Raw genomic sequence first — 22,927 nt, forward strand, 5'->3', positions numbered from 1 at the left:
GCTCAGCGCTGCCTCTGACACCCTGGTGTGGGGCTGGGCCCTGCTCCCAGGACGGCTGGGCTTCCAGCCTGAGCAGGTGCGGGGCTGGGCGCACTGCACACGGAGCTCGGGGATCGCTGCGGGCAGCCCTGGAAAGTGCAATGTGCCCAAAGGCATCTCCAGAGCACGGCAGTGCTCACCTCCTGGGAAGGCTGCTGTGGGGCTGGCCGGAGTCTGCACCGTCGGAAGGTTTCCCAGTGCCTGGAACACGTGTCTCCGTCGTGAGCGGGTTGACTGCTGCTTATGACAGGGCAAAGTTGCAGGTCTGCAGGTCTGACTGCAGAGACACCTGCCCAGGGAGCTGCTTCAAGGATGCTCCTCCCGGGGGGGCTGGGACTGGCCCTGCGCGGTGCCCGCACGGCAGCTTCCCCACCGCAGCCTCCCTTGGTGCTGCCCCAAGCGGTCGGTGCAGGCGGTCAGGGACGTGCTGGGCTGGTCTCAGAGGGCCTGGGGTCTGCGGTGGGCATGGGGCAATTTGCAGCGGTGCGGGAGGCTGTGGCTACGGGTTGCGGCAGTGCAAATGCTGCGGCTGCAGGCTGCGGTGGGTCTGTGCTGTGGTTCCTAGCCATCGTCATCACTGGGTGCTGTGTGCACTGGCTCTCCAGAGGCCTTCAGCAGCTCTTCAGGGGCCCCCAGCACAGCTCAGCAGACTGTCCTGGGGCTGTTGTGGGAGGGACTGGGCAGTGGGGACGGGCACTGCCGGGTTGTGGGCCCAGCCATGCCCGTGCCAGCTCTTGGTCTGGCGGGGGGGCCGTGCAGCGTCGTATCAGGTTCCTCCCCTCGTGATGCCCGTGCAGCTTGCAGTAAGTGGGGCACTGATGCCATACCTGGCCTGACGCCAGGATCCTGCTTGTGCCCAGGCTTGGGGGCCACTTGCAGCTGTTCACGAGTCCCTGCGCCTGGGGAAAGCCACCTGCCTCCCTCTGTCCCCTCGGTCCCCTGGCCCTGCCTCCCCTGTCGGCGGCAGCCTCAGATTGTCAGCCTCCTTCGCCGGCACCCGGGCACTGCTCTGGGCCGTGTTCGGGCCGTCCCAGGCCTCTCTGTGGCCCTGGCTGAGCACAGCGAGCTGCGGCCCCGTGGCATCCCGGTCCTGGCAGGTTCTCCTCTCCCCGAGCCCCTTGCTGAGGCCCTGTGCAGGGTCTGGTCAGCGCTGTGCTGGGGAGGGGGGTGTCAGACCTCCTCGGCCTGGCTCTGAGCCCATTCTGTCTGCAGGAGCAACCAAGAGCTGCTGCCGTACTGCCCCCTCGGAGCCAGGGACCCCCCTCTGCTGTGCCCTGTACCCCCACGCCAGGCCCTGTGCCAGCGGGACCCCGCGCACAGGCCCAGTGAATGTAGTGGGTAGTGTAGCCCCCACGCTCCTGGCAAATCCCAGCCCCTGAAATGGAGCCATAATCCAGGGATTAGGGGATTAGTGGTCTTTCACGTGCTTGCCCCCCCCTCCCCCATCTGTTTTAGCAGGAAAATCCCTCTTGTGCTGAGCCCACGCTCTGAGGCCTCCTGCGCAAAACCACTGTCTTGGTGCTTGGCACCTGCTGGGGCTGGGTGGCCCCCGCGCAGCCCCCAGCCTGCTGCCCGTCTGTCCGGCCGCGGCCTCTGCTCGCGGGTGGGCTCTGCTCAGCCCACCAGGTCCCACGTGAGCAGGGAGCAGCGAGGGCAGAGCGTCTCTGCCCTGCGTCTCGCCTGCGAGCCTGGGCTGCGCAAGCTGCGCCCCTCGGGCTTGCCCTGTCTCCTGGGCCTGGGCCTGGGCCTGGGCCTGGGCCAGCCCCTTGCTCCAGCGCTGGCTCCTCCTCGGGGTGGAGGGACAGGGCTGCCGCGGAGGCAGGGGACGGAGCTGCCGCGCTGGGCCGGGAGGCACTGGGTGGATGCAGCCCCTCAGCCTGGGGCTGCCCCGGGTGGAGAGCAGGGGTGGCAGAGGCAAAGCGGAGGCTGGTGGCAGAGGGAGGGCTGAGGCAGCAGTGCTCTGCCCGTGTCTGGGGTGGCCTCTGCGCTTCCCACCCTGCCAGGAGTGCGGTCCTGTGCTGCAGAGCAGTTTGCAGATGAGCTGGGCCTGTGCCGCTCCCTCAGGTGTGCAGAGCTCCGGGTGGAGTCGACCCTGCTGGGCAGGCGCGCTGGGGCGAGGGAGCGCTCGGAGCAGGGCGAGGGGAGCGGGCAGCCTCCTGCAGCCCCAGCCTCAGCAGCACGGCACTGCCCGCACCAGCGTGGAGCTGCCAGAGCCCACGGCGCTCTGGAGATGCAGGGTCCCAGGTCCCAGGTCCCAGGTCCCAGCTCCGCAGGCACAGCAGGGGCTGCGGGCCACCAGCAGGGCTCACGGAAGGAGGTCGGAGCCCTCCAGGGCAAAGAGCCAAGGCCTGCAAGGTGAAGGCCTGGGAGCACCAGCGCTGCAGAGCAGCTGGCCCCGTACCAGGAGAAAGTAAACAATTAATTACAGCCGTCAAGAAGTAACTAACGCCAGCGGGCTGTCATGATCTCAGCCTGCTCCAGAGGAGATGCCGGGAGCTGCAGCCAGCTCTGACTCTGATATCCTCCTGGATTAAGTGGGTGAGAGAAGGGTGTTGGGTGGCTGTGAGATGATCTGAAGGTTCAGAGCAGGGTTCCTGTCAGCGGCACCAGTCCTGAAGGTGCCCCTGAGTCTCGCTGCCCTGCTGGTGCTTGGGGAGAGAGGGAAGGAAGGGGGCACAGCTGGAGGCAGCAGGGACCCGGGCAGAGCTGACTGGGGTGGGATCAGCCCATTCCCAGCCCTTCTCCAGAGTCAACCCCTTGTTGAGGCTCCGAGAGAGGGGGCTGCCTGCAGGGAGCCCCTGAGGCTCTGCCTGCTGAGGTATTGCTCAAGGAGGCACAACCCCAGGGCTCTTGGGAGGTCTCTCTGGGAAAGGTTCAGTTCTGAGCTCGCTCCCGTCTCTGAGCAGCCTTCCCTGCTCTGCATAGCTGCTGCAGCCCGGCTGAGGTCAGAGAGATGTCAGCAGTGCCTTTGCCAGACCCCTGGCCCCGCTCCCGGGCTGTCTGGCCATCCCTCTGTCTGTCTGTGGTGCACCCGGACGACGGCATCGCTCTAGGTAGAGCCGGGGCTGCTGCGGGCCAGTCCTGCTGTTGGGGCAGGAGGGCTTTGCCCCCCAGTGCCAGCCCGTCCTGCCTGCAGGATGGTCCCCGGAGCAGCTGGCACTGCCCTGCCCCAGCGTCGCGCAGGAGCTCCCCACTCTTTCCGGCTGCCAGCCTTGAGCCTGGCAGGGGCTGGGGGCTTCGCTGGGGGCAGGGGATTGCCCTGGCCCCGAGGCCTCACAGGGTCCCTTGGAGACACATCAGTCCCACACTGAAGCAGGGCCTGCGCCACTGCCCCCTTCCCCCCCCCGAGCTGGGGTCCCCTGGTCCCTTGGGCTCTGTCACAGGCTAATTGAGGGACACGCAGTGGCTGTCCTGCCTGCGCCAGCTGGGAGGGGGGACCTGCAGCCATTGAAGTGCCCTAATTCCTCCCCCAGCCCTGGCTCAGCGAGGCAGAGCAGCACTGCCCGGGGAGGTGGCGTATGGCTCTGCTACAGCTCCTTCCCCCTCCCTCTCCTCTGCCTTCCACTGCTTCCCTCCCCAAAAACCCGACAGGGGATAATGCCTCCTGAATACATGATGAAGTGAGTAGTCAGGCTGGGCTCTGCCGCTGCTGCTGGGAGTGAGTGAGTGTGTGAGTCTGTGCATTGAGGCATCTCTGCACTGCAGCCTCCTCCTACATCCAGCCAGAGAGAAAGAGAAAGGCACGGAGGGAAGGCGGCTTGTTGCAGTACGAGGCACTGGCCCCTGCGAAGAAGCAAATCGCTTGCAGCCACCCAAGGAAGGAGCGTAGCAGCCCCTGAGCAAGGAGGCAGGCAGCAGGCGCCATGCTGAATAACCTGACGGACTGTGAGGATGGTGACGGGGGTGCAAATCAAGGTAAGGAGAGCAGCCCTTGGAGGGGCAGGGGAGCAGCAGGGCTGGAGGGAGAGCTGGGGGGCAGGGGGGCAGACCTCCCCCTGCCCGGGCGCGGCAGGATTGGCCCCGCGTGCTGTTCGGATGATCGGCAGAGCCATAGCTGTGGGGATGTGGACAGCAATGTCGCGTTCATCGCTGTGCGTGGCAGCAGAGGCAGCCTGCGCTCCATCCAGGCACAGAGAGCTGGAGGTCGTGCACCAGGCGCGGGGAGGGGGCTGCTGCAGCCTCCGGCCCCCGCAGCCCGGCAGGAGCCCCCGCCACCGCCGCCACCGGCCGCCCCGGGCGGCTGCTGCTGTGCCGAGCCGGGAACGCCGTGGCGGCGGGGGCCGTGCGGTGCCCGCTGGGGACGCCGGCCCCGCTGTCCCCGCTGTCCCCGCGGGTCTGCGGCATGCGGCGCCGGGGCGGGCGGCCAGCGCCTCCGCGCCGCTCCCGGTCCCGGTCCCGGTCCCCGCGCTGCTCCCTTCGCCGCGGGTCGCCGCTGCCCCACAGCGCCGGTCCCGCTCTCGGCCTCCGCGGCCGGGGCTGCGGATAAAGACACCGCGGCGGGGTGCGCCGAGCCCGGCACGGAGCCGCTGCCGGGAAAACCCCTCTCGGGCGGCGGCTGCGGTCCTGCTCCCGGGGCGCTCCCGGGGGAGCCGCGGGGCTGCCGGCGCTGGGGGCCCGGTGCCCCCCGGGGGCTGCGCAGCGAGGGGCCCCCGCCGTCCGCGCACCGGCCCGCTCCCGTGCCCGGCCGGGCTGTGCCGGCGCGGGGGCCCCTGCATGAGCCCCCGGCCATCGCCTCCCCCGCCCGGAATACCGATGCCGCCCCCAGCCCCGGGCATCGCCTCCGCCGCCCCCCAGCGCGGCTGCCGCCCCCGGCCCCGGCCCCCTCCGCCGCCGCCCCCGCTCCGCTCCGCCGGGGGCTCCGCCCGGCCCGGCCCGGCCCCGCCGCTGTCCGCGGTGCTGAAGCGGCCGCCGGCCCCCGCGCCGCCGCTGGCGGCTGCCGCAGCCGTGCCCGGCCGTCCCGTGTCGCGCCGTCCCGTGTCGCGCCGTCCCGTGTCGCGCCGGGCCGGGCCGGGCTGCGGGCGCGCCGTCGGGGCGGGCCGTGCTGCAGCCCGGCGCAGTGCAGGCGGACAGGCCGCTGCGGGCGAGGGGCCGGGGGCTGCAGCCCGGCCGGGGGCAGTGGAGCCGGCAGGCCCTGGCAGCGCTCCGCGGCTGCGGTGCTTTGGTCTAAACGCTCCCCGGGGCATCCCCTGACAGCCGAGCTGCTGCTGCGGCTCCTCGGGCCCCTGCAGGGACATGCCCAGCCCCAGGCGCTCGCAAGCTGGGCAAGTGCAGCATCCTCTTCTGCAGGTGTTTCAGTCAGGCGCAGGAGTGGGATGGAGCCAGGCAAACGCTGTGATGTGCTCGGGGAGACCTTCAGTCTCTCTCTGGCTCTCCCTCACTCCCCTGCCAGGTCCCCTTGCCATAGCCCCTCGCAGGGTCTGCTGAAAACCCCAGCCAAGAGGGCTGCTGGAGGGGACAGCCAGATCTGGCACCTGCGGTAGAAGTCTCTGGCTGCCTGCAGTGGGGTTTTGGGCACAGCCGCTCGCAATGCTTTTGCTGTTCCCTCTGCTCCACCGATCTGACTGTTTATTTGCTTGTTTATTCATGGTTCCACTCAAGGTCAGGGTTGGCAGGACTCTTCTGGGGGCACCTTGCCTGGGTGGGGGCGGTGGCACTGACCCGCTGGCAATACCCTTCCCTGGGCTCTGACTTTCTCTCAGTCCCATCCAGCACTAGGATCCATTCTGCTCGTTGCTTTTCCACCGCAGCCGTGCTGGGCTGCATGCAGACAGGCATATCTGCCCTGCTGCTTGCAGGCTGCGTTTCTGGGGTCTTCCTGGAAGGTTGGACGTGGTGCCATTACAGACGGAGCACAGCAGTCTTCCCTGGAGCTGGGCCTGACTAGGTGGTGCCTTGTGGGCCTGAGGATGCAGGGCTGGAGGAGATGGGTGCTTTGTGGGGCTGGAGAGAGCAGCGGAGGGTGTGCAGGAGAGGTGCACTGCAGGGCCACCCCCCATTCTGCACTGTGCGGGGGGGGGGGGGGGCTGGAGAACGCTTGCAGTGGCTGCTGCAGGGCAGGTTTGTGAGTCCCCTCACCCTGCCAAGGGTCTCACAGAGCTCCCTGCACAGGGTGTGTCTGGCAGGGACCGTGGACACCCTGGGCAGGGGGTGGTGGCCGAGCTGAGGCATCCCGTCCCTGCCAGCAGAGATGCCCCCTGCTCTTCCAGGTCCTGCACCAGCTCCCAGGGATTTGCTGAGACCAGCAAAGGAGCTGCTGAAGAAGCCCTTGGTGCTACTTACACCATTTCTAACCAAAAGGCCAAGCGGCAGCAGCCCTCCTGCCCACCCCTGCTCTGGACAGCCTGGCAGAGCTCTGGAAAGGCTCCAGCGCTGACAGCCCTGCAAGAGCTGGGGCAGTAACAGACCCTCCAGGGAGGCGATGGGGAGCAGACAAGGCTGCTGCCTGCAGTGTCCAGGCTGTCCATTTGCACCATGCCGCCCGGGCTGTGGGAATGTCAGACTCAGCTCTGCTGCAGGCTTCCGTGCCTGTGCCCCCGCGGAGAGGCACCCGGCCGTCCAAGGAAAGGAGACCCAGCGATGAGGGGGAGCTTTGCTGCAGCTCGAGTCCACAGCCATTTCCATGGCAAAGCTCAGGCTATCAGAGAAGCTGTTTAAATGCAGCCAGCCAAAGCGCTTGTGCTAGAAATCCTGAGCCTGCAGGGCCGGCTGATCAAAGAGAGGATAATCCTGGGTTTAGGAAGGAAGAGGATAGGTCTGAAGTAGCAGTTGGTCCAATTTGGGTCAGGCAGTGGAAGAATGCAACCCAAAAGGCCACTCCGTGTGCCTGCTGGCTGGAAGGGTGACGCGCAGCCCTGGGGAAGGGCAGCATCCCACCCCACTGCTCTGCTGCATCCCGGGACCTGGCACTGCTGTGCATGCCTGCCAGCGCGAGCCAGCGCCACGCCAGCCGCCTGAGCTGCCTCTCGGCAGGGTGGTCTCTGCCTTGGTCTCTGGGGCCCCCGGCCTCCCGCAGTGCCGCCCTACCCCGGGCAGCCAGCAGATACCTCACCCGAGGGCGAGGAAAGCCGGGGCCTGAGCTGCAGGCTGCAGTCCTGTGCAAAGGCACCAGGCACCCCGTGATGGCCCCTCGACCGTTTCCATCTGCCTCAGACACCTTCAGGCGCACAGTGCCAGGAGCAGTGAGCAGGCAGTCTAGCCCCGTGGTGGCCAGAGGGGACAGAAGGGCACCGTGGCCTCCCTCTGCCAGGTGCTCCGGCAAAATGGCAGCAGCTGGGAGCATCGGCTCTGGGAGTCGTGCTCACGGGGCCCTGCCTGCGGGGTCGCACAGAGCTGCCGGAGCCGTGGAGTGACCCTGGGGCTCCTCCTCGCAGGCAGCAGCGGGCAGAGTCCCAGGGAGCTGGAGGAGGCTGCTCGCCAGCCAGTGCCATCGAACGCTCTGGCAAAAGTCAAGGTGCCCTGGGCTCCTCGAGATGAGCTTTGCTGCATCCCCGTGGCCCGGGCACCTGGAACACAGCTGGCAACGATTGCACTGCTTCTCACCCTGGGGGTCGGCAGGGCTGAGCCAGGGCTTGCGGGAGCAGGGCTGGGCACAGGGTGCCCACCCCCGGCCCGGCGGTGCCTCCCGCAGAGCTGCGGGCGCTGAGCTCAGCGCGGAGGGCTGGGGAGCGCTGGGCTGGTGCTGCGCCGCAGCAGGGCAGGGGGACGCTGGCCTGGCAGAGCGGCTCCCGGGGAGGGAGGAAGGTGTCTGGCGGGGGGCAGCTGGCGCAGGCTCGCCGACGCGTCCCCGGGCTGGGGGCTCGCTGTGCTCGGTGCGCGGGAGGGCGCCTGCGCTCGCGGGGTGCTGCGGAGGGACAGGCTGGCTGCAGCGGGGCAGGAGCAGCCCAGCCGCCCCGGCAGCAGCTCCCGGGCAGCAGCTCTGGTTAATTAGCCCTTAAGGTTTGGCTGCTGGCCCCCCCCTTCCCTCCTCCTGTTGGTGCTCAGTGCCCTGCGCCATGTAAAGTGATTAGGCAGGATTTGGGATAAGGGACGTGAGGCTTCCCAGCCCAATTTAGGGCTGAGTAAAAAGCCATTAGGAGATCAAATCGTCGTGGTGCTACAGCCTTGCGTCGGCGCTGCCCTGGAGGCGGGCGCAGGCGAAGGCCCGGGCTGTGCTCCTGGCTGCGCGCGGACGATTCCTGGCATCACCGGGCCCTGGGCTGTCCGGGCAGTGCAGCCGGGGCAGGCTGGGGGGCCGGGCTGGGGCTGCCCAGGGCACGCGGGGTGCGAGGATAACCCCGCTGCGAGCAGGATTATGCGATACCCACACCGGGGCTGTCGTTTCCCTGCCAGCAATCCAGCCGCGAGCCCTTCCAACCGCCGCAGCAAATTAAAAGGCCGATTCATGTTGAGTGATCCCTGGGGAGGGGGGAGGCGGCTCAGCGCTGGGATCGAAGCCTGGCGCTTGCTCGGCTCTGCTCCTTTTGCGGCCACCTCTCCCCACCGGCCCGCGATGGGGCTGTCCTCGGGCCGCTGTGCAGCCCAGCCCCGTGCCCGTCCCGGGGCCCCGATGCCTCTGCCCGGTGCCGCTCGTCCCCGGGCCGTGCTGGGGTGGCGGAGGCGTGGGCAGGCCCTGCCAGGCGTGGGTGACCGTCGGGCCCGTGGCCGCGGTGGCAGGCGCGTTCCCACGGCCGGGAGGCATCGCCGCCTCCGTGCCTCCAGGCAGGGGCTGGCCGAGGTGATGGCTGCACCGGTGCAGGGGGGACGGGACGGACGCTGCCTGGGATGGTTCATCTCCCCCGTGCAGCTCTGCCCACGCAGGACACAGATCCTGCCACGAGCTGCCAGGGAAGGGCTGCACCAGCCCCTCTGCAGCAAAATGGTCCGGGCAGGAGCCTCGAGCTCGTCGTCGCCTGGGACCCTGCGGTCGTGGCACTCAACTCCTTCCAGGCCGCAGGGCCGGGGGGAGCGCGGGGGCAGCTGTGGGCAATGGGGACCCTGTGGTCCCAAAGCACCGTCACCGGAGGCTGTGGGGCGCGAGGGCAGGTTGCAGCCGGCACCGGGGCGGCCGTGGGGCAGGGCGGAGCGGGCAGCGTGCCCGGGGCAGCCCAGCGTGGCGCGGCGCGAGTCGGAGGCGCTGCGTGGAGGCGCTGGGCCGGCGCGGTGCCCGCGGGGCTGGACCCGTGGCGCAGCACGAGCTGGCGTCGCAGGACTTGTTGCCCAGGGCTGGCGGCAGCGTCGCGCGTTCGGGGCCGGTTTCGGTCGGCGGGGCCCGGCGGGGCCGTCGCGGGGCTGGGGAGCCGGGAGCCCGCGGCCGGGCTGCCCAGCCGGGCCCTTATGTAAGAGCCACAAGAGCTGGAGCCGGGCTGCGTGTCCGCGCTGGCGCCGGGAGCCGTCGCCATGGAAACCAGCCCGGTGATGGCGGCGGCCCGGTACCGCGGTGAGGCGCCCGGCGGGTCCCTGCGCGGCAGCCGCCCCGGTGCGGAACCACCCCGGGGACCGCGTCGCGCCCCAGCCCCACGGCGCCCCACGGCGCTGCCCTCGCTGCCGCCCCAGCGCTCGCCCGCGGCCGCTGCACCGGGGCCTCCGGCCGGCCCCGGCTCTGCGCTGGCCCGCAGCAACTGTGCTGTGCCGTGCCGCGGGGCCGGGCATCCCCTGCTGTCGGCCGGGGTGGAGTCCCCATTTGCACGGTGTTTACTGAATTTCTGCGCTTTTTGCAGAGCCCTCGATGGTGGGTTTTGAGCGTGGCGAGCCGGATGGATGCGTGCCTGTGTACAGGGCCGTTACATAATGTGTACTTCATACAATGCGTTTAAAACAAAGCAGGACTATAAAACAGCGGCTTGGCTCCGTGCTGACAGCTCCCCTCTTACGGAAAGCGTTAGCTGGTTGCCGGCAGGGCACAGACGGCGCTTGTCTGCGAGCGTCCATGGTGCAGCCCGGCGCGGACATGCCCGTGTGAGCCGCCCCAGCAGTGGTCCCTCCTCCGGGAAGAGCCGCCCGGCCGGTGGAGCTGGCTGCTGGGCCGCGGCGACCCGGTTCCCCCATCGCGCATCCTCTGCCGCAGCCGCTGGGGCTGAGCCGCGTGGGTCCAGGCCGGCACCGCTGCCCCGAGCTCCATCCTGCCCCGTGCACGGCTGCGGCTCGGCGGGGCTCTGCTGCGGCTCGGCGGGGCTCTGCTGCAGCCCTGCCCCGCACCGGGACCGCGGCAGCTCCTGTTGCTTCGCGCCGCAGCAGCTCGGCGGCATGGGCTGCGCCGAGCCGGAGGGTTTGCCCGTGCGTAGGTCGGCCTCACCTGCAGCGCGCAGGGTTTCGCTTCCCGACCGGTCAGGAGCGCCGTGTCTGTCAGAGGAGATTGCAGATGATGAATCACCGCCTCGCACAGGCAAACCGGCTCCAAGGATCCCGAACGTGAGTCAACCAGCGCGAGGCAGGCGGTCTTCCAGGGAGCCTGGTCAGCGCGGTGCCGGGCTGCCCCAGGACGCTGTGGGCGGCCACCCGCCTCCTCCCCAGCTTGCGGTGGCCCCCGCGCTCGACGCCCGCCGCGGTGACCGCTCTCGCTGGCTGTTGTGGCTGCGCTGCCGCCGAGGCGGGTGGCCGGCCCCTTGCTGCTGCTCCGGGCGCTAGCGGGGCCAGCGCTGTGCTGCCAGCGCGGGCACCGCGTCCCCCAGCCCGTGGGCCCGAGGGATCGCTAAGCAGGGTTTTAATTCAACCGCCAGAGCTCAGACCTGCTCAGATCCCAGCCGACAGCCGTGCCGCTGCAAGGGCAATGCAGCAGGCGATGCAATTCCCGCTCACCCCAGGGCCAGCGGCGCCTGGAGCTGTCTGGAGGGGGCCAGTCCCCGGGGCACTCTGCTCGCCTCACTCTCTGGGGAGGCTCGGAGGGGAGAGCAGCGTGCCAAGCCTCTCTGTCAAGCGCGGTTTCGTTTGGTTTCCTGCTCGTGGGCATTTCCGAGCCGGGCTGCGCCGTGCGTTCCTCCCCCAGCCCCCTTCCCTCCTTCCTTCACTGTTCCCTGGCTCTGCCACTGCTCTGAGAAATGCGCCACTCAGATGGCATCCATGCTAGCTGCTGCTTTATTTCCACCCTGATTTATTTCTGCTGCTCTGCAGCTCTCTGCTGCTTTCTCTGCTATTAAGCCTGACTCCCGGTTTCTTCCGAGCGAGGTCATTAATGCAGCGAGCAGCCGCGGCCCTTTCCCAGCGCATCTGCGAGCGCTGCGCCATTCTAGACGGATCTGCTGCCCTGGGGCAGAGCCGCAGCCGCCCTCGGTGGCGGCAGCCCCGGAAGCACCTCGCGCTGCCAGGCTGGAAGCGCCGTGCGCTGCCGGCAGCCCCGGCACGCTCGCCCCGAGGGCGCCCGGACCGATGAGTTATTGCTGGTGGCCCGTCCCCCGGGAGGGCCGGCCGGGCCGGTTCCCCCTGGATCCACACCAGTCGCTTCGCCCGACACCGGCGCGGCGTGGATGCGCTCCGGCGGTCCGCGCTCGGTGAGCCCAGACGGTCAGGGCAGCGCGGGCGGCACGTGCCGCGCGGGGAGGCGGCGCTGAGTCCCTGCCGGTGCCGAGACGCGGGCGGGCCGTCGCCGTCGGCCCCGGGAGCGGTGTGAGCACCAGCCTGCGGGTCCCCTGCGGCCCCTCCAGCACGGAGTGACCCCCCGCACTGCCGGTGCCCCCCACGGAGGCAGCTGCTCGCTCCGCAGCACCAGACCTGCCCACCCGGCACGGTGGCCTGGCCGGGACCGGGAACCGGGGGCTGAGGGCCCGTGAGCGGCAGGGGCTGGCCGGCTCACCGCTGCGCCTGTGTCCGCAGGCGATGGCAATCCCAAGGAGAGCAGTCCCTTCATCAACAGCACGGACCTGGAGAAGGGCAAAGAGTACGACGGCAAGAACATGGCCCTCTTTGAGGTAGGCGAGCGGCAGGGACGGGACGGGCGGTCACCGGGGAGGGGGCTGCCCTGGGTGGTCGCCCCATGGCACCCCAACCCGGGCTGCGGCAGCGCAGCCGTGCCCGGGGTCTGCGCCCGTCCCCGTCCCCTGCACCGTACCTGGCGGGGAGCAAGCGGGAGCTGGCGTCGGCACGTTCCCTGGGCCGCCCGGGACGGCCACCAGCCCGGGGGTGCTGGGCAGCGGCAGCCAAACCCGGGCCCAGCCGGCCGCTGGCGTTGTGACCTGCCCGCGCCTGCTGCGAGCCCGCGACGCGGGGTGCTGGTGGCCACGGAGGCCGAGGACAAGGACCACGGGCGATGGGAGCCCCGGTGCTCCCTCCACGCTGGCCGCGGTCAGGGAGCCCGGGCTGGGCAGGCTGCGGTGGGGGGACAGGTCCTGGGTGGCATTGCCACCGGGTTGTGGGTGGGACACGCAGGACACTCCTTGTCCCCTGGATTACTGGCCTTGCCCGTGCTCCTGTTTCCAAAGTGCAACTGTGACCGGCACCTTCCCGTGGGCCAGGCGACGGCAGGGCATGGGCATGCAGCCGGCACGGGACAGGGGTGCCGGGGGGGCCACGGTCCCACTTCTGTGACGTGCTGGGGACACCGGGCTGGTGCGGGGTCAGTGCAGGACTCTGGGAGGGACATCCACGACCCTGCGTGTCCGCGGGTCCTGCCAGGCTGCTGGGGCTGCCCCTCACCTCCCCGGCTCTGCTCCCCGCAGGAGGAGATGGACACCAGCCCCATGGTCTCGTCCCTGCTGAGCGGGTTGGCCAACTACACCAACCTGCCGCAGGGCAGCCGGGAGCACGAGGAGGCCGAGAACAATGACGGGGGCAAGAAGAAGCCGGTGCAGGTGAGGGAAGTGTGAGGGTCCCTGCCCCGCTCTCCTGGCCCGTGCATGTGCAATCCCGGTGCCGTGCTCCCGTGGACTGGCTGCGGGGGAGGACGAGTCCTGTGGCCCCTGTGGGGAGCGTGGTTTCAGCCCAGGTCCCCGGTTGCTCGGATCCCTGCGAAGAGCTTTGCAGGAGGAGCAGGACACGTTGCTCCTCTATCGGCTGCTGCCCGGCCGTGCTGCATGCAGAGCGGTCACCCTGGCTCCGCTCGCATTTGCCCCGGCTGCTCCCCTGCCCGTCCCAGCCCGTCCCGCCAGCTGAGCTGGGCTCACGAGCCCCCGACAGCTCCACGTTCCCTCCGCAGGCTCCACGGATGGGCACCTTCATGGGCGTCTACCTGCCCTGCCTGCAGAACATCTTTGGGGTGATCCTGTTCCTGCGCCTCACCTGGGTGGTGGGAATCGCCGGCATCATGGAGTCCTTCTGCATGGTCTTCCTCTGCTGCTCCTGCGTGAGTGAAGGGGCCGAGGCGTCATGGCCCTGCCGGCCCCGTCCCGGGGTCTGGGGTCTCCCGCTGCGTTAGGGATGCGACAGCCGGGCTGGTCTCTGCCGCCCTCGGGAACGGCCAGGCCTGCCCGGGGCGCGCAGACGAGCAACGGAGCTCGGGACACTAAGAGCCGGTGTTCAGCCGCCCCTACGTCTGCACGGCCGGGAGCTCCTGGCCCATTTAGCTGCGAGGAGAAAACCTCCTGGCTTCACAAAGGGATTAAAAGTAAAACGGTGTTTTAATTGTGACCCAGATCACAGCTGCAGTGTGGGTGGGGGGTAGCGGTGGTGCCCGGGGCGCTGGGACCTGCACACTGGTGCTGCAATCAGCCACCGTTCTAGGAAAACGGCCCTGCATGGAGGGTCGGAGGAGCCAAACGCCAATGGCCTCCTCGGCGGCCCAGAGACCCCCCGCTGCCCCCGCAGCACTGCTGCTCCCTCAGAGGGGTTCACGGCCCCTCCAGCCGCGTGGCCTGGACCGGCACCCCCCGCCCATCCGGCACTCCCGGGGAGCCCCCCATCCTGACGTGGCCCCGTGGACCCCCCCATCCCGCTGTGGCCCCCCCAGCATCCCACCGTGGCCCCAGGGATCCCCACGTCCTGCCGTGGTCCCAGGGTTCCCCACATCCCACCGCTGCCCAGGGCCCAGCGCTCCCCTCCTGCTGCCTTCCCTTCTGCCCGGGCACGGGGGGGGGGGGGGGGGGGGGGGGGCTCTGCCCCGTGTCTGATGCTGCATTTCTTCCTGCAGACGATGCTGACGGCCATTTCCATGAGCGCGATTGCCACCAACGGCGTGGTGCCAGGTAGGGCCAGGGCCGCGTCCCTGTGTCCCTAGGCCAAAGGCAGCGGGCTCTTCCCCGGGGGGGGGGGGGGCTTGCAGGGAGGCTCCTGAGCACCCCGGAAGGGCAGGACCAAGCTCAGCAAGGGGCTTTTCCCGGGGGGCATCCTGCACGGCTGTCCCTGCCCCGCGCCGTGCCGCGGGAAGGCAGGCGTCACCGGGAGAGCTGCCCCTCGGCCTCCTGCCGCGTGGATTCCCGTTTCCCCGGGACGGTGCGGAGCCGGAGCTGGAGCCGGAGCCTCCGTGCTGTCCCCAGAGCTGCAAGGTGCAGATGGCAGCGAGAGCCGTCAGACGCGGCTCCACCCTCCGCCAGACTGGCGAGGCCGCGGGGGAGCAGCTTCCCCAAGGCAGAGCAGGGAGCGGTGCTGGGAGGGGCTGGGGAGCCGGGGTGCCGCGGGGGCAGCGTGTCCTGCCCACCCCCGGCTGCCCCACACTGCGCGGGACGGGGACGGGGCCCGGTCCCCACGTGGTGCTGGCTCCGCTCCGCGGCAGGAGCGGGACGTGGGGCGCCCGGGGCTGCCCCGCTCGGCGGTGCGCGCTCTTCCCCGGCGGCGTGGCCAGGAGCTGGGAGAGGGCCCAGCTGCGCCGCCCCTGCTGCTGGGCTCCCGGCGCCCGCACAGCGCTGACAGCCCCGCGCAGAGTGTAATTAAAGCTATTTATCATCCTGCTGCCGCGGTGGGACCATTGATCCCTGCTGCCGGGCTCTAAGGGCTCCTCTGGGAGGATGGAGCAGGCCGCGGCCCTTGTCCCTGGGGCCCCCGCACCTGCCTCTGCTTGCAGGGGACACGTGTCCCCGCCACCCTCGCCGGGCTCCCGGGGAAGCCTCTGCCAGCCCGGCACCTCCCGGGCTCCGCATGCCGGGGCGGCCGAGCCCCAGGGCCCGCGTCTGCTCCGTGCTGGAGGACCGTGCTCCGGCATGCCCCGCAGAGCCGGCAGGCCCATGTGCCGGGGACGGAGATGGGAGCTTGTGAGCCTGGCTGGGACCAACCCCTTGCTCTCTCCCCGGCAGCCGGTGGCTCCTACTACATGATCTCACGGTCCCTGGGGCCGGAGTTCGGCGGGGCCGTGGGGCTCTGCTTCTATCTGGGCACCACCTTCGCCGGCGCCATGTACATCCTGGGCACCATTGAGATCCTGCTGGTAAGCGCCGCACCGCTCCGCTCCCCGCGCGGTACCGAGGGCTCGCGTCCCCCGGGCTGCCCGGCCTGGGACCGGCTTGCAGTGGGAGCAGCCGCATCCAGGGCTCTTCCCTGCTTCCCCCGTGCAAGGCTGTTTGCCAGGCAGTGAGGAGGTGACTCTCTTCCAGGCCTACATCTTCCCGGCCATGGCCATCTTCAAGGCGGAGGACGCCAGCGGGGAGGCGGCGGCGATGCTCAACAACATGCGTGTGTACGGCACCTGCGTGCTCACCTGCATGGCCACTGTGGTGTTCGTGGGGGTCAAGTACGTCAACAAGTTTGCCCTGGTCTTCCTGGGCTGCGTCATCCTCTCCATCCTGGCCATCTACGCCGGCGTCATCAAGTCGGCCTTCGACCCGCCGAGCTTCCCGTGAGTACCGTGTCCCCGGGGCCGCGGCGGGGCCGGGGCTGCGGCAGGCTCCTGAGCACCTCCCCCTGCCTAGGATCTGCCTCCTGGGCAACAGGACCCTGTCGCGCCACGGCTTCGACATCTGCACCAAGCTGGTGGTGGAGGGCAACGAGACGGTGGGCTCCAAGCTCTGGGAGCTGTTCTGCACCTCCCGCTTCCTCAACGCCACCTGCGACGAGTACTTCAGCATGAACAACGTCACCGAGATCGAGGGCATCCCCGGAGCCGCCAGCGGCCTCATCCAAGGTGGGCGCACCGCCGGGGCGCGCGGCGGGGAGGGGTGCACGGCGCAGACCCCCGTGGAGCCACGGCCGGGCGCGGAGGCCTTGCCTGCACGGTGGCCCCGGCTGTGGGGCCAGGCAGGGAGGGGTCCGGGCCCTCCGGGTCGGTGCTGCGGTGTGAGCTCCTGCGCATGGATAGCCGGCCGCTCCGGCACGCCGCCCCGCGCTCCCTGGGCAGGGATTGCCTTGGCCGAATGTCAGTGCTGGGGCCTGTTGACGAGGGTGACGGGGAGCACAGGGCTAAATCCACCTCACTGCCACCCCTGCACGTTCCCGTGGGGCTGCTCGGTCCCCTCGAGCGCAGTGAGCGCGCTGGCATTGCACCGTGGCGGCAGCGAGGTCTTGCAGCTGCAGCACCGAGCTGAGCGTTACGGCTGCTCTGTGCGCGTTCGGTGCAAGTCAGACCACAGCAAGGCAGCCCGAAAGACGTTCCAGGGCTGGAGGCGAATAAATCCTCCCTTTGTTTCCTCTTGGCCTGTGGAAGGCACGATATTGATCTGAGGTTTAGCAAGGAGTAATCGCCCCTCGGGGGTACTTATCTGCTGCCGGAATACATGCATTAGGGAGCAGGAGTCATTCCGCAGCCGGGCCTGGAGAGTGGCCAGGGCACCAGGAAACCTCATGAATTTGCTGGGAGGAGCCACTTTTGACCTGTTTTTCTCGAGTTGCTGGTACATTTGCCTGGTGCACACGCTGCTCGGCTGGCGGCAGTGGATGATGCTTCTTGCCACGCTCAGGGGCGTTTGCAGGGATGGTCCATGGCGGGGCCAGGCCGGGAGATGTTTGGAGCAGTTTGGGGACAGTCCCACAGCTGGGGCGGGCGTCGCAGCTCGGAAGCGCACGTCCCCATCCGTTGCGGTGCAGGGCAGGAGCTGGCAATGCCTGGGCAGGGCTCACGCGTCGCCGCCGGCCGTGTGCCGTGGGGCGGGCAGTGGGGGGGCCGGGACACACTCCCTGCCCCACGTCGCGTCCGCGTGGGGAATCGCCCCGGCACGGCCCGCTGCCGCGCGGTCCCGGGCAGGGGAGGTCAGGCTTCACTAACCGCGCGGCTCCTGGGGCTACGGCTGCCAGGCCTCGTAACGGGAGCTCGGCGGAGCTCGTTTGCTTGATGTTCAGGAGGCGCTTGACGACTTTCCATGCTGAAGTCAAATGGGGCAGATAAAGAGTCGGTGGCTGTGGGCGCAGCCCGGCCCCTGGAGCCGCGCGGACCCCGAGCCCCAGCGCTCGCTGACCGCGGTGCAGCGGATGCTCCCGCTCCCGCTCCCGCCCCGGGCGTACAAAGCAGAGCCCAGACCCCACGCGGCAGCGGCGCGGGACTGGCAGAGTGGGTCCTGGCCCCGCCGGGCAGCCGCAGGCTGCGCCCGCCTCTTGCTGCATCTCCCTGCGCGTGCAGAAATGTGTCCTCAGCGGCGGATGAGCCGTGGCGGAGCTGGAAGGACTCGGCCTCGGCGGGGGGGCCAGCCCCCGTGTGTCACCGGGGATCGGTCAGACACGTTGTGCTGCTGCGGGAAGGATGGTCGGTGCCGGGGGCCCGTGTGGCCCCTGCTCAGCTGCCCCATCGCGGTGCCCCGGCGAGGGCTGTCGGCCTCTCCGCAGCCGTGTCGGAAGCGCTGGCTGGTTTCTGCTGCTCTAGTTTCTCGCTTGGAGCTGCGGCCGAGGCAGCACGTGGAGGGTGGCTAAGCCTGTTACATCAGCCCCGAACTCGTAATCCCATCAAAAACATTATCAAGTTACTTTGACACGATCCACTTTCCCTAAACCTGTGTTGATCAGCATTAATTATATTACCCTCTTAATTATTTGCTGCTGGAATCCCATGTCAGCTGCTCCAGTAACTTGCCAGGGAGAGTGCCAGCAGCAGGACCGTACCCGCGCTGGCTGCCCCGTCTGCGCCGGCCCGGCTGGGTGCACCAGCCCCGCAAGCGTCCCCATGCTCGGGCGTCCGTGCGCGTCCGTGACGGGCTGGGGGCCACGGCTGCTGCAGGGGAGCAGTGTGTGCATGCACGATGGGCTGGGGGCCACAGCTGCTGCAGGGGAGCAGTGCATGCATGCACGATGGGCTGGGGGCCACGGCTGCTGCAGGGGAGCAGTGCCTGCATGCACGATGGGCTGGGGGCCACGGCTGCTGCAGGGGAGCAGTGCCTGCATGCACGATGGGCTGGGGGCCACGGCTGCTGCAGGGGAGCAGTGCCTGCATGCACGATGGGCTGGGGGCCACGGCTGCTGCAGGGGAGCAGTGCCTGCATGCACGATGGGCTGGGGGCCACGGCTGCTGCAGGGGAGCAGTGAATGCATGCGTGGCTGCCTCGGGGCTGAGCTGTGCGGCTGCCGCCCGCGGCGCAGGCTGCTCGGGCCCATCCTCACGCCGCCCGCTCCCTCGCAGAGAACCTCTGGAGCTCCTACCTGACCAAGGGCGTCATCGTGGAGAAGCGGGGTCTGCCCTCCGTGAGCCCCCCCGAAACCCCCGTGGACATGGACCAGCCCTACGTCTTCAGCGACATGACCTCCTACTTCACGCTGCTCGTCGGCATCTACTTCCCCTCGGTTACAGGTGGGCGCGTGGCGCGGCGCGGGGCAGGGCGCGGGCATGCGTGGCCCTGCACGTGCCGGTGCCGCGGCCGCCCGCCGAGCCCACGTGCTGCCGCCACCGCCCGCCGCCCTCCTCGCCGGGTGCCGCGCCGGCAGCGGGGGCGGATCACAGCCTGTTCCTCCCACGCAGCCTCCCGAGCTGGCAGCGCAGCCCACCTCCGCGCTGACGTCGCCAGCGGCTCCCCTATTTATAGCTCCCCCCCGGGGGAGGAGAGCCCCCCGCCGCCCGCCGCACGCGGGGCTCCCAGCACCCTGGCCTCGGCGGGATGCCGCCGTCCCCGGAGGAGCCGCTCGCCAGCGCCGGGACGGGGGGTGCGGGGAGGGTCCCGGTGGCAGCAGGACCGCTCCGAGCACGGCCTCCTGGTGCATCCCCCCCCCCCGCCAGTGCATTCCCCCCCCCCCCCCGGTGCATCCCCCGCCGGCACTCCCTTCCTGGCAGGTCATGATTTTCACAGGGATTTCTGTTGCATGAATCACGCCGGCTGAGCCACAGGTAGCCGGCTCCCCGCTGCAGGATGCCGCCTTGCCCTGGCGCCGGCAGCCGGCTCGGCAGGGCGCCCACGTGGGTCCCCGCTGCCATGGGCGCGGGTGATGCCGGGGTCCCGTCCCTCGCGACGGCCGCCGGTGTCACCCCTCCCGTTCCGGCCCAACGCCCCCTTCCCAGAGCGCGGCCGGGGCCCGGCTCTTTCCTCTGACTGCTGCAATTACTATCCCTGCTTGAGCTAATTAAGGGCTAATGAGTCAAGTCTTGTAAGTGAGTTTTGAGACTAATCCTTGAGCAGCCTCGGATTCCGGGTCAAGTGGGAAAGCGCTGGCGGGATGCGGGGAGCAGGCCGGGAGGGACCGGAGCCGCCTGGCCACCCCCGGGCTCGGGCTCGGCGCCGCGGCCCCCCTGGCACCTCCGTCTCTCCGCAGGGATCATGGCTGGCTCCAACCGCTCGGGAGACCTGCGCGACGCGCAGAAGTCCATCCCCACGGGCACCATCCTGGCCATCGCCACCACCTCGGCTGTCTGTATCCTTGGGGCGCTCGGCTGAGGCGGTGCGGAGGATGGCCGGGGGCGGCGGGGCAGAGCAGGGCTCTGGAGGGCAGCAGGGCCCTCGGGGTCCCAGCACCCGGCGGGGGGGGGGGGCTCTGCCTGCCGTCCGGGGCCGGAGTCCGGCGGGGCAGGGCCGGGCGCGGGGCGTTGCACCGTCCGGGCTCTCCTTGACGGTGCGGCAGACATCAGCTCCGTGGTGCTCTTTGGGGCGTGCATCGAGGGGGTGGTCCTGCGAGACAAGTGAGTGCCCCCTCCGGGCCAGCCCCGGGGGGACAGGGAGCCCCGGGGGGGGGGACACCCTCCGGGGGGGCCAGGCTGGGTGGAGGGCGCTGCGGCTGGGAGCAACTGGGCTGGTGCGATGGTGCTGGAGGGATGGGACGGGATGGGATGGGAATGGGCTGGGCTGCCGCGGCAGGATGGGGACGGGCTCCGGGGGGTCCCCACAGGCTGGAGGCCCTTGGGGGGCTCGTGCGCCCTACACCCTCCCGTGCCCCCCCCCCGCACGTTTCGCGGTGCCGTGGCAGCCGGGACGCCTGCGTCACGCTTGTTTGTCAACAGGCCGGGCTGCCTATGTAGGGCACCCGCCCGCCGCGTGCCGCGCTGACACTTCTGGGCTGCCAGCACCAACACAGGCTGCATCCCAGTCGCACGCGGCCTTAGTTGGCCCCTCTCGGCACCGGAATAGGGATCCCCGGGCCCCACCTGCCCCCTCGCTCGCGGGAGACGGCCGGGACAGGCCCGGGGCGCGTGGACGGCACTGGGACGGGGCTCAGCGGCCGCCGGGGCCGCGGTGACGCCGGTGCCCTGCAGGTTCGGCGAAGCCGTCAACGGGAACCTGGTGGTCGGCACGCTGGCGTGGCCGTCCCCGTGGGTCATCGTCATCGGCTCCTTCTTCTCCACCTGCGGCGCTGGGCTGCAGAGCCTCACCGGAGCCCCCCGCCTGCTGCAGGCCATCTCCAGGGACGGCATCGTGCCCTTCCTCCGGGTAGGCGGCCCCCGCCCGTGCCGGGGTGGTGCCCGGGGCAGACGCCGTGCGGGCGCGGGAAGCCGGCGTGGCCCCCGCCGCAGCGCCCTCCCCCCCGTGTGCCCTCGTCCCGCTGGGAGCGGGTGGTGCGGCCGGGACGGGTTCGGACACGGCACGTTGCGGGGAGGAGAGCCCCGGGAAAGGTCGGGATCCCCCTCCCCCCCGCTGCCTCTGCACCGCTTAATGTTTTATCCGCTATCTGAAGACGTGTTTTTCGCAGCCTCGTCTCTCCAAATCCGAACCGACAGCTCCCCCCCAGGGAAGAGCAGGCTAATTTTAACCTCGCTCCCTCGCCCTGCCAGCCCCATCCTGCGCGTTCGCTCGAGGAGCGCAGCCCGCCCGCCCGGCGCATCCGCGCACGCGCCCGGACACGCATCCAGACACGCATCCAGACACGCATCCAGACATGCACCCCCGGCTCCCGGGGGGCACCGGGCCGTCCCCTCAGCCCCGCCCCACCCGCTCGCCCCACGCCGGTGCATCCTCCAGCCCAGCGGGAGAGCAGGGACGGCGTGCTGGGGACCCTCCCCCAGCCCCCAGTGCTGCCCCCCGGCCAGGAGCAGCTCACGCACATGGACACCAAGTCCATGCGGTGCAGCCGGGCTCCTTCCCGGGCCCTGGGCCCTGGTCCCCGCGGCGCTGGCCTCGGCGGCCCCCCGACGCTCTCCTCTCTGCCTCGCCCCCAGGTCTTCGGCCACGGCAAAGCCAACGGGGAGCCCACGTGGGCGCTGCTGCTCACCGCCTGCATCTGTGAGATCGGGATCCTGATCGCGTCCCTGGACGAGGTGGCCCCTATCCTGTCCATGTAGGCAGCGCGCTCGGGCCGCGCCCCCTTCAGCGAGCGGCAGCGGGGCCCCGTGTCCCCTCGTGTCCCCCCCGGGCCGTGCGCGTGGGGCGCTGCCCCCGCCGAGGACTGCGGTGAGCCCGCGGTCCGCACGCTCCCGGCTCCCGCAGCCCCGGCCCCGGAGGAGGCGAGCCCCACGCCGCCCGCGGCGCTCCTTGGCGGCAGCCTGCTCTGCGCCCCGGTTCCTCCCGGGGCCCCCATTCCCTCTCTGGGGCTGGTTTCCAGGGAAAACCCGGTGCAAAGGCTGGACGCGGTGCCCCTGAGCCGGGCCGGTCCGGCTCCGGCCACCCCCGGCCCCGGGACGCGCAGGGGCCCTGCCGCCGCCCCGGGCCCTGCCGGTGGCTCGGCGCTCCCGGCTCAGCCCCTCTCTCCCTGCAGGTTCTTCCTCATGTGCTACATGTTCGTCAACCTGGCGTGCGCGGTGCAGACGCTGCTGCGGACGCCCAACTGGCGGCCCCGCTTCCGCTACTACCACTGGTGAGCGGGGCGCCGGGGCCGGGGCGGGCGCCGGGGCCGGCCGGCGCTGACGGCACCGCGCTTTCCCGCAGGACCCTCTCCTTCCTGGGCATGAGCCTGTGCCTGGCGCTGATGTTCATCTGCTCCTGGTACTACGCGCTGGTGGCCATGCTCATCGCCGGCCTCATCTACAAGTACATCGAGTACCGCGGGTAAGGCGCTGCGGGAGCGCGGCCGAGGCGTCGTGGAGCCGCGCCCGGGGGTCCCGCTGGGCGCTCGGGTCCCGGCGCGGTGCCAGGGCCCGGTGGCCCTGCTCGTCCCCGCGGCCGTCCGGTGACACTTGTCCGTCCGCTGCTTTCCCGCAGGGCGGAGAAGGAGTGGGGCGACGGGATCCGGGGGCTGTCGCTGAGCGCAGCCCGCTACGCGCTGCTGCGGCTGGAGGAGGGGCCCCCGCACACCAAGAACTGGAGGTGAGGCCGGGGGATGGCAGGGGTGCACGCGCGGGGCGCCCCGGGGCCCAGCACGGCTCCCGACGGAGCTGGTGCCCGGGCGAGCGGCACGGCCGGGGGCGGGGGGCAGGCGGGGGCATGGGGCTGCGGGGGGTGCAGGGGACCAGGGGGCAGGGGACCGGGGTGCTGGGGTCTGGCACTACATGCACGCAGGGGTCCGGGGCGTGGGGGAATGGGGCCACGCGGGTGTGGGCACCGGGGTGCTGGGGACCGGGGCCACGCGGGTGGACGGGAACGGGGCGCAGGGCCACGCGGGTGTGGGCACCGGGGTGCTGGGGACCGGGGCCACGCGGGTGGACGGGAACGGGGCGCAGGGCCACGCGGGTGTGGGCACCGGGGTGCTGGGGACCGGGGCCACGCGGGTGGACGGGAACGGGGCGCAGGGCCACGCGGGTGTGGGCACCGGGGTGCTGGGGACCGGGGCCACGCGGGTGGGT

General features: G+C 70.4%; 1 protein-coding gene across 2 annotated transcripts in view; it reads left to right on the forward strand.

Annotated features, from left to right (window-relative positions):
* SLC12A5 (solute carrier family 12 member 5) overlaps positions 1 to 22,927 on the forward strand; it is a 36,171-nt gene that overhangs the window by 8,519 nt on the left and 4,725 nt on the right. The window contains exons 1-16 of one of the 2 annotated variants that reach the window (XM_064521756.1): positions 3,579 to 3,954; positions 11,824 to 11,918; positions 12,666 to 12,797; positions 13,142 to 13,288; positions 14,072 to 14,126; positions 15,171 to 15,301; positions 15,468 to 15,709; positions 15,783 to 15,994; positions 18,413 to 18,580; positions 19,534 to 19,632; positions 19,840 to 19,897; positions 20,468 to 20,642; positions 21,368 to 21,486; positions 21,904 to 22,002; positions 22,074 to 22,193; positions 22,347 to 22,451. In XM_064521756.1, coding sequence (XP_064377826.1) covers positions 3,903 to 3,954; positions 11,824 to 11,918; positions 12,666 to 12,797; positions 13,142 to 13,288; positions 14,072 to 14,126; positions 15,171 to 15,301; positions 15,468 to 15,709; positions 15,783 to 15,994; positions 18,413 to 18,580; positions 19,534 to 19,632; positions 19,840 to 19,897; positions 20,468 to 20,642; positions 21,368 to 21,486; positions 21,904 to 22,002; positions 22,074 to 22,193; positions 22,347 to 22,451 — 2,009 coding nt within the window. In that variant the 5' untranslated portion in view covers positions 3,579 to 3,902. Of the gene's footprint in view, positions 1 to 3,578; positions 3,955 to 11,823; positions 11,919 to 12,665; positions 12,798 to 13,141; positions 13,289 to 14,071; positions 14,127 to 15,170; positions 15,302 to 15,467; positions 15,710 to 15,782; positions 15,995 to 18,412; positions 18,581 to 19,533; positions 19,633 to 19,839; positions 19,898 to 20,467; positions 20,643 to 21,367; positions 21,487 to 21,903; positions 22,003 to 22,073; positions 22,194 to 22,346; positions 22,452 to 22,927 lie in introns of those variants that run through there. The other variant, XM_064521755.1, reaches the window with a different exon arrangement.

Source organism: Dromaius novaehollandiae, chromosome 16 (assembly GCF_036370855.1).
Source record: "Dromaius novaehollandiae isolate bDroNov1 chromosome 16, bDroNov1.hap1, whole genome shotgun sequence".
Lineage (NCBI taxonomy): Eukaryota > Metazoa > Chordata > Aves > Casuariiformes > Dromaiidae > Dromaius > Dromaius novaehollandiae.